We start from the raw sequence: 9,863 nt of genomic DNA on the forward strand, positions 1-9,863 counted from the left end.
TAAGTGCAGCAAGGAATTTAAGAGAAAAGCTCGTGCAAAGACTAGTTTCAGGTAACAATTCCCACGCATGAAAACTAAAAGCCATTTTTCTGGCCTTAAAATACTAGTAATCAGCTGCTTCCCCCTTTCTTCTCTTTCACACTGCTGTTCTGCCTTGCATGGAGAAAGGGGAAAGTTCGGGAAGTGGGCTCCAAGGATAAATTTGTCAAAACCCCACTACCTGTTTATGAGTGTCAGGGGGGTAGAGAGAAGCCAAAGAAAATAATGCAGGAGAATGCAGGAGAGAAACGGGAGACAGAATGGGTAGGATGGGGCAAAGAAAAACTACACACACACACACACACACACACACACACACGGGAGACAGAATGGGTAGGATGGGGCAAAGAAAAACTACACACACACACACACACACACACACCAGGGGAGACACACACACACACACACACACACACACACACACACACACACACGAGGGGAGTATCCCCCCCCTCCCATTCCCGATCCCAGGTCCTAACAACATACCCCTTTATCAGAGGTTCATTGTCAATCAATTAGCCCAGGCAGCAGGGGTCTGTGAGGTGGGGGCCCCCAGGAAAACAATGGGCTGCCCTGCTGTATTACTATTTAATCACTTTTGCTAAATAAATAGAACAGCCCTGAGGTGCTGTCATGTCAAGGGAATTTATAACAACAACAAAAAAAACTTTATTTTTCATTGGTCATTACTTTTTCCCTTCAGGACAAGAGAGGGTTATTACTGTAGCCTTAAGTTCCATCTTTGTGTTTCTTGCCTTTGATTCCCACTCGGACCCTGCCACTTTCTGGCACTAATTTGTCAGGCTGAACAAAGAGGGGATTTGTACCTCCTGTAAGGTCTCAATTAGGAATGGCTTCTGCTGTATTATGTGCCATTCAGAAAAGACACAATGCTGGTAATTACAGGAATTTGCACTAAATGGCTGAAGAATTCACAGCAAAACTCCCCCCCCCACCCGTTTTACCCCCTCCCCCAGGTGCTAGAGGGGAAGAAAAGGGAAAGCAAAAGTTCTTAATGCCAGCAAAAAGTAATTACCAACAGCAGTCCCAAGAGGTTAAACAGCAGCCAAAGAGTAAAACCATCAGAACTGACCAGTGAAAATGGTATAGGGAGATCTCTGAGATCCACCCCTATAGTGGGTGGGGATGGGGGTGGGGGGATTCCTTCCCTTTCATTTATTTCAGTTCATACTCAAGCACATGGCCCCACAGTGAGCCATCCAATTCCATGTCCAGATTACAACACAGGCACACAAGGGACAGTTTCAAAGGTAGCTTTGCATCGCCTCACACCTATAAACAAAGTCCTAGCCTTTTTATTATACTCAACTGCCAGGTTTCTTGATTGCTGGGACATTACAGGGAAGTGTGTGTGTGTGTGTGTGTGTGTGTGTGTGTGTGTTACAGGGAAAGTGTGTGTGTATGTGTGTGTGTGTGTGTTGCAGTGCCAAGAAAACAATGTGTCTTTTAAAACCATGTATCTGTTAAATCCAGATAGGTACACATGTCAAATTCCTAAAGAAAATAGGGCTGCTGCCTGAAAAGCTAATTTATACAGCATTTCAAATAACCTAATTCAGAACCACTTTCAGATACATACAAAGTTTGTAAATATTTTAGTAAGCAGCATAATCATTTGTTTTAAGCATTAATATTTTAACATTACAGATTTTCTGTTCCCAAACATAATTCTAACTTCTAAACAGGACTGTCATTAAAGTACTGCAGAGGTGTTCCCTCAAAAGCTGTACTGTGCACAGCCCCCCGTTAGCAGGGCTTTCATTAAAGTACTGCAGAGGTGTTCCCTCAAAAGCTGTACTGTGCACAGCACCCCATTAGCAGGACTGTCATTAAAGTACGCAGAGGTGCTCCCTCAAAAGCTGTACTGTGCACAGCACCCCGTTAGCAGGGCTTTAGTACATTCCTAGCAGGTGCTTCCCCCCCTTTGTGACAAACATTAAGTTCTACCTTATCAACTGCCTAGTTGTTTTGTTTTTTTTTTTTTAATTTTAGTTGTAGGTAGTTGTGTGTGTGTATGTGTGTTGTTGTTGTTGAGACAGTCTCACTACAGAGCCAAGGCTGGACTCAATTCACAATTCTCCTGCCTCTAATCTCCTGAGTCTGAGATCTGGGCATGCACCACCACCACAGTTGGTTGCCCTTGTTTTCAATAGGCCCAAAATAATTGAAGATCACAATCATACAGTTCCACCTGGCACTACCTCCCACTGTTCTCTAATTTGAAATGTGAGCTTCACCTTTGCAGCTCCTGTCACAGCTGCCATCTGACAGTTACTGATAAAATTATTTGATAAGCAACTTCTTGTCTTCCTAAGGCTCCAAGTGCCAAGGGGATAGATAGAGACCACATCTAATTTCCCAAAATGCTGACTCATGACTCTAGGCATATCCAAATTTCTGAATGAATAACAGAATTCAATTTTCAAATTTCAGGACTAAGAAAGTATAAAGAAAGGCACAGGAAGGCAGGTAAAACCATGTAAGTTCCAGAAACACAGACCACAGTAGCAGGGACTTCTTAAGCATAACAGCCACAGAGAGAAAGCCATGGAACAATCACACATAAGCCCAAGCATATGTTAAAGTCTATGCAGATACGTATCAGTATATATTTTCAAAACCATAACTTCAGCCACTTTTTAATACTCATGGGCCATTTTCTCTGTAGGAGCTCTTTAAATTTTAAAAGATATAGAAAACTCTTCCCTTACACAAAGAATTTAGTGAAAGAAGGCCAACTATACTATTTCACAGATTTAAAAGCCAGCATTTGTGGCTTCCCTGAATAGCAACTGAATGACATCATAATAAAGAACTACTCTTCTACTTTTAACATTTATTCATCCAAGATATTTAAAGGGGGAGAGAGACTAACCAAACATAAAAGCTTCTATCTAAAGATTACATTCTATCAATGAAATACTATAAATTTATTCTTATTAAAATAGTATTAAAACCTCAAATTTACTAACAGCAATGTCCTGGAATTTTTGTTGTTGTTATTGACATTTTGTGAGGTAAACACGCTTTGCAAGCAGCTTCCTCACTGTGTATTTTATGGGAATACCAAGTTAAGACAAGATAGGTACAAAAGGTAGGCAGCTGGTTTAAATTAACAGTGTTTGTGAGAAGAATAGATTAATTTTAACTTTCCATCTGCTATAATAATTTCTGATATAATGAACAGTCTCTTGAGTAATTTAAAAAACATTCAGAGGTTTGCTTTAAGAAGTTTTTTGCCTTTTTCTTTTGAGACTCTGCCCCCTACAGGAAAAAAAGTATTTCTACCTGAGACAAAAAAACAGTATTTCATATGTGAAAAGCAAGCCAGTAAGTAGTATGTAACAACTGAACACAGCACTCTGTGATGGAAGAGAGAATAGTTAAATGAAATAAGTTTGGTTTTGTTTGGAATATGTCACACTTACACAAATTAGTAATCTCTCCACCCAACTCAGAAACTTCCCTGGGCCCCAGTAGTGTTCCAAGCAAAACCTATTAAACACTGAATACAGCAAATGGATTTCAGATCTGAAACCCATAATCTCCTGGTTCCCTTCTATTTCCCTCCAATCAGTCACATTTAGTGAGCTCCAAATTTAGACAGCAAAAGGAGGTATTCTAGCACACGGAACCTAAAGCAGCTTCCAGAACGTTCTATTCCTGCTCAATATCTAATCCTTTCCTCTTCTTTTTTTCCTTAGTTTTCTTCTCTCTAGCTCTTATTGCCTCTGACTTTTTCCTATTTTCATTTCATCAATTACTAGATGCCATGGGCTTGCTCTACCTGCCACTTCTCCCTTCAAGTGTTAAGAAAGATCACTTTCAATGTAGTACAGAACACGGGCAATGAAAACTCTTCAACGAACTTCTGAGACTGGGGCAAACTAGGTGACAATGCTGTGTAGCACCTAAGACTTCTTCACTTATTTTCTATTTATCTTAATTTAAATAACTCAGGACTTGAGGACTAAGCTGAGCTATTCTGCTCTACTCCAATAACACCTCAGATCTGTTGACCCAATCAGCAATATAATACCACAAAGTATATCATAATTAAAGATTGTCCAGAGTAAGCTCTTAGTTACTGTTGAATGCTGGTTTGTCAGACACACTTATAATCTAGTATGGCTTCTTAAGTGGCTCTCGGTTTTGCACCTCCCCAATCCCTCTACCCCATAGTCACTGGAACCCTCTAGACAAACCAAAGATGACCCACTTGATCACTCTCACCCTCTCAGATTAGTTTTCAACCAAAAAGACCATGATCAAAACAAACTTAGACTTACACCATGGATTTTCATTTTGTCATCACATTTAGCTTTTTTTTCAATGCAGAAGAACAAAATTTAAAATTTGAAGCCAAGAACGGTGGCTCATGCCTATAATCCTAGCTACTTAAGATGCTGAAATGTGAGAAATGCAGTTCTAAGCCAGCCCCGGCCAATGTATCTGAGAGACTCTTACTTCAACTAACAAGCAAAAGCCAGAAGAGGAAGGATGATGACTCAAGTGGTATAGCAACAAACTGAACAAAACAGCTAAGCAAGAGCTCAAGTTCAAGCTCCAGTATTAATACCAAAAATTTTTAAAAAATCATGGGGCTTTTTGTTCAGATTTAATTAACATACCTAAGTATAATCTACATGAATTAAAACCTTGTCAGGCTTCAGATTACTTTGATAATATATTTCTACAATTTGTGGCAGTTAGTGAAAGGAAAGCAATTTTGATTAGCTTTTTTCCTCTTTGGGTAGGAAGGATGGAGGGTGGAGAGAAGCTGTAATATTCATATTGACCTTGAGCTCCACTTTGTGTCTCACATTTATGCAGCAGTACCAGAAGCCCTGGGCTTCTCCTGGATGAGGCAAACACAGAATCTTGTGACTCAGGAGTCATCTGATGAATAATCATCTGCCCTGCTTTTAGCCAACTACACATCTTCTGTCAAGACAGACTTTCTGGAGTCTACCTTAACAGGATTTGACAAGGTCATGATCAATGACAGTTACTGACTATGGACATTTGCTTTGCCTAAGGTGAGTTAGCTTTGAGCTAACTCCTGAGCTAATTTGTGACATCCATACTCACAGTAACCTTTAAAGCAGAAGAAATGGAATCACAGATGACCCAGAAATCCTAAGTGCTAATCTGGAAAGCCTTTGTCCATGTCATTTTGATTCAGTGGGATATCATACACAACTGCTTCTATTTACTTTGCCAAAATGGCATGAGGATTGATAAGATTTTTTTTTTTTTTGGTCAGTGTGGGGCTTGAACTCAGGCCTGGCACTGTCCCTGAGCTCTTTTACTCAAGGCTAGCACTTTACCACTTTGAGCCACAGCTTTCAGTTTTCTGGTGGTTAATTGGAAGTAAGAGTCTTATGAGACTTTCCACATGAGCTGGCATCAAACCACATCCTCAGATCTCAGCCTCCTGAGTAGCTAGGATTACATGCATGAGCCACTAGTGCCTGGTTTAAGATAGGTGCGCATATATATATATGTGTGTGTGTGTGTGTATATATGTATATGTATATGTATATATATATATATATACCTTCTTCAAATAAAAATGCTCTTTACAAATAATATGCTTTTTTAAAACATGCATTTTCATCTATGATTGCCTTATTGAGAGTGTTTTAATAATGAATTGCAATTATGAGGTTCAGGACTGCTCTTCAGGCTGAACATACCTGCACATTTGAAACTCTGAGCAGTGAGTCCTCGTTCCAAAGACAAAGTCGTCAGGATGCTTAGGAAGCTGGTGGTCACAGACTGACGTTTGTTCTTCCTGAGCTCATGTCCACCCGTCGTATCCTTGGGTTTGTTCCTCAGTGTGACTTGCAGATTTTGCTCTGAATTCCTGGCTGCATTGGCGGCTGTCTTCAGAGCCTCCATCCATTCCTGAGCCCTCTGTCGGGTCTCAGCTCGAAGGCGGAGGACATCTTGGGGGAAAATGACTTGAAAGCAAGAGTCACAGCCATCCAGATTGTCTATCTGGACAGCCAGGCACACATCCACATTGTAGCTTAGCAGTGGGTCTTCATCTAACTTGCCAGGATGAAAAGCCATGAGATAGGCCTTGCTCAGTACAAATGTAAATGCCTTCCAGTTGTTCTGGACAGTTAGTCTATAGAGTGTCCCTGATTTGAGGATATTTTGGTACTGTTTGGGGCTATCCAAGACAGGGGAGGAGGGCAGCAACCCACTGGATTTCTTCTGTAAACAATGGTTCTGTGTACAATCAACATGACCAACTGCTGGTGAATTTGCCAGCTCATCCTGTCGTCCCATATAACCAGGCACAATGGCATGTACAACTTCCCAAAGCTTCTGCCCCCAGTCTAAAGCCTCCCACGGCGATGCTGCCTTTATCTGTAGCTGTGTGTTGTCATACAGAACAGTATCCACCACTGTGGCCTCAAGATTTCCCAACAGAGATATGTTCTGGAAGTGTGAAAGCTGGAATGTGGCATACAGGTTCTGATTCCCGCTGCTGTCGAGGTTGTAAAAGTGTAAGTTGTATGGTGAGAGTTCTGCGTAACAGCTTTGCCAGTAACTGTCATGGTCCTTTCTAATCTCCAGATAACCCTTCTTCAAAATGTTTGGGAATGTCTGCTTACGTTCTAGAAAGAAAAAAAAAAACGAAGCAAGTTATTAATTTGTTAGGAGAGGATAGGTGCCTGAAACCAAAAAGATCAGGGGTTGACATCTTTCTGGTAAAACTAAACAAAAGTAAAATCTCAGGATGATACCTAATGGCAAGATGCAACTGGAGGAAATATTCTCATCTAAAAACTGAACTAGGGTGCTGAACAAGTGTGAAAGTAAGCACGGAGTATGCAAAGGCCATATGAAACACTGAAGTCTGAGCAGAAACCAAAATGCTGGAATAATAGTGACAAGCCATGCCCTATGTGTCTAAGGTCCTGTCACATTGCTAGGATTCCTTGCTTTCTAGGTGAAGTATCAAAACGTGAGAGAGAATGCTCCCTCTATCACATGACATAATGGTATAATTTTCTGATGATTCTTGTGTCATTCCTCAGGTTGGTAAAGCTAAAAAGAGCAGTGAGGGATAAAGTATGAAATGTGCTCCTGGAATGTCATGATTGCCAATTCATGGGCCTTCTGTCTAGTAACCATCTCTAGGCTTACCCTCACTAGCTAACTTGGCAGGTCTCAGATAGCAGCTTTCTCTCAGAGCCTGAATGTGCTCATGATCTTCCCTTAACTTACGATGCTCCTTCCTCCTGCTTCAGCCAAGTTCCCTGCAGAAAGGGAATCAAGACTCTCCTGTCCCTCCCCATCTCACTGTACATGTCACCTGGGTCAGGATTGTGTATCACCATGACATTCTGCCTCTATCACAGGCTACACTACAATACTTCACTTAAATGTCCAAGCAAGTAAGATAAAATTCAGAACATTTTGTAAAGATCTATCTTCCTATTGCATAGGTAAGCTCTCTTTTCATGTTTATATCACATGTAAGTACAATGCCTAGTACACAGCAGGAATTTAATACGTACTTGTTAAATTAGAAATAAAAATTTTAGCACAATGCCATGCACAGAGTAGATAAAATTCTTTCTCTTCCTCTTGGCTTCACAAGTCTATCTAGTCATGTCATCTTTAATCCATGATAAGCTATACTCAATACTAGTTTAGTACTTTAACAAAAGGGGACTGTTGCTTCCTGATATTCTCATTCTCTTCCCTCCTTCTCCTCCCACCCCCACCTTTTGGTCATGGGGCTTGAACTCTGGGCCTGAGCACTGTAGACTAGTGTTCTACCACTTGAACCACAGTGCCACTTCCAGTTTTCTGGTGGTTTAATGGACATGAAAGTCTCACAGACTTTCCTGCCTGGGCTGGCTTTTAACTGCAATCCTCAGATCTCAGCCTCCTGAGTAGCTAGGATTATAGGCATGAGCTACTGATGCCCAGCAATTTTTTTTCTTTCTTTTTTTTTTTTTTTGAGAGACAGAGTCTCACTAAGTAACCCTGGCTGGAACTCTCAGTCCTCCTGTGTGCTTGGATTTCAGGCATGTGCATCACCATACCCAACTTCCCGAGACTTTTATCAGACATGAAAATGGCATCTTATATCAGCACAAATAGGGATCCTGGCTGGTAGAGACTTTAATTTCTGGGATGTTTCTCAATCTCTTTGCTGACACATATTGAAGCTGGTCATAAACTAATTGAATCATTCCCTTAAGAACACAGATCACGATCACAGAGGGTATGAGTAATATTCTCCATTTGAAACTAGCACACCAAAAGACAAAAGGAGAGAAATGAGGCAGAGAAAGGCCTATTTCACCTGCTTATACATTGCTGGCCCTGAATTCATTAGTATTTCTGTGGCAACTCAAAAGCCATTAATTTCTTGCAACCAACACTAATCCCTTTGTAAAAAGAGATAATGGATACCCCTTCTCAGATTATGTTTCTCTTCTGACAATGGAGAAAGGAAGGCAGTACTGTTAGAGACACCGCTCCCGCTTCGCCCCTCTCATTTTCACCAGCGCTGGTGAGAGTTCAGCCTCCTTCATAATGAGACGCACAGCCATGGGTCCTCTGTCCCTATTCCCCCCCTGTGATCCAGCTGCAGAGCTACAAATCTGAGTAAAATTAAAACCACCTCTCTTGATTTTATTATTTCCTTACTTACTTCCCTAAGAGCTTGTTATAGCCGTTACCACAAATTAGAAGTTCAATTTTAATCAATCCCTAAGCCAGTAGCAAAGCTTACCTCTCTAGTCTCTAGCAATTGTGACTTTCTATTCTGGTTTACTTTTCTTATTATTTTTGCTACTAACATGTCTTTAGAAGCTCTTTAAATCTTAACTTTTATTAAACTGCCACAATTCAAAGTGTTGTTTTCCCAGGCCATAGCAATTAACCCCAGGGATGCTCTTTCAAAGCAATCAGATTTACAAATGCTGTCCAAAAAAGAAGAAAAAAATGATAATAATATCATCTCAATGTTAACTAATGTAAGTAATTCAGACAGGAACACTGGTAAGGTTTTCACCGCCTCCCCAGCCAAAAAAGGAAAAAAAGGGAAGTATGACCAAAATAAATCATTATTCTTATTAATTTCATCCTAAAACCAGGAGAGAGAAGTTCCTCGCTTATAAAAAAACAACAAAAACAAAAACAAAAAAAACAGCCTCAAAGTCTCCACTTTCCCACTGGCTTCCAATCTGGCTAGTATGAGGATGTGATTCATTCATCCAGGATCCCCTATTCTTCCCTGTCCACCTCATCCTTACACTCCCCCGTGCAGTGTGAAGCCAATAATTGCTACTGACCAAGAGGAAAAAGGGAATTTTCCCTGTCTGGCACCTGACTCATTTCTGTATTGTCAATCCACCAGAGTTCCTCCTTTTTGTTGCCTCTAATTCATTCTCAAGGTGATCTCCTTCATCAAAGTCTAGTGTTCCTCCCTCTTCACCATTTCATACACTGTTACCAGGCTAAGCTTTCTGGGTCTCTCGTAGCCTTTCCATGGCCTTCTTCAGGCCAAAACTCTTTACAGGCTCCAGGAAGCTACACAGTAAAGTCAAAATTGTTTTTTGTTTTATTTTAAATATTGTATAACTTCACTTTTTTTTGGGGGGGGGTCCAGTCGTGGAGCCTGAACTCTGGGCCTGGGCGCTGTCCCTCAGCTCTTCAGCTCAAGGCTAGCATTCTACCACTTAAGCCACAGCGCCACTTCCAGCTTTTTTCTTTTTGCTTATGTGGTGCTGAGGAATCGAACCCAGGGCCTCAGGCATGCAAGGCAA

At 41.0% G+C, this 9,863-nt stretch overlaps 1 protein-coding gene across 4 annotated transcripts in view; it reads right to left on the bottom strand.

The window, feature by feature from the left end:
- The window catches only part of Plekhm3 (pleckstrin homology domain containing, family M, member 3), a 168,893-nt gene that overhangs the window by 131,156 nt on the left and 27,874 nt on the right, over positions 1-9,863 (bottom strand). For all 4 annotated transcript variants that reach the window (XR_001174852.1, XM_013011283.1, XM_013011294.1 and 1 more), the window contains exon 3: positions 5,760-6,692. Coding sequence is in view for 3 of the 4 variants with exons in the window: in XM_013011283.1 (XP_012866737.1) it covers positions 5,760-6,692 (933 nt within the window). In the remaining variant the exon portion in view is untranslated. The remainder of the gene's footprint in view (positions 1-5,759; positions 6,693-9,863) is intronic.

Source organism: Dipodomys ordii, unplaced genomic scaffold (genome assembly GCF_000151885.1).
Source record: "Dipodomys ordii isolate 6190 unplaced genomic scaffold, Dord_2.0 Scaffold1, whole genome shotgun sequence".
NCBI classification, from domain to species: Eukaryota; Metazoa; Chordata; class Mammalia; order Rodentia; family Heteromyidae; genus Dipodomys; species Dipodomys ordii.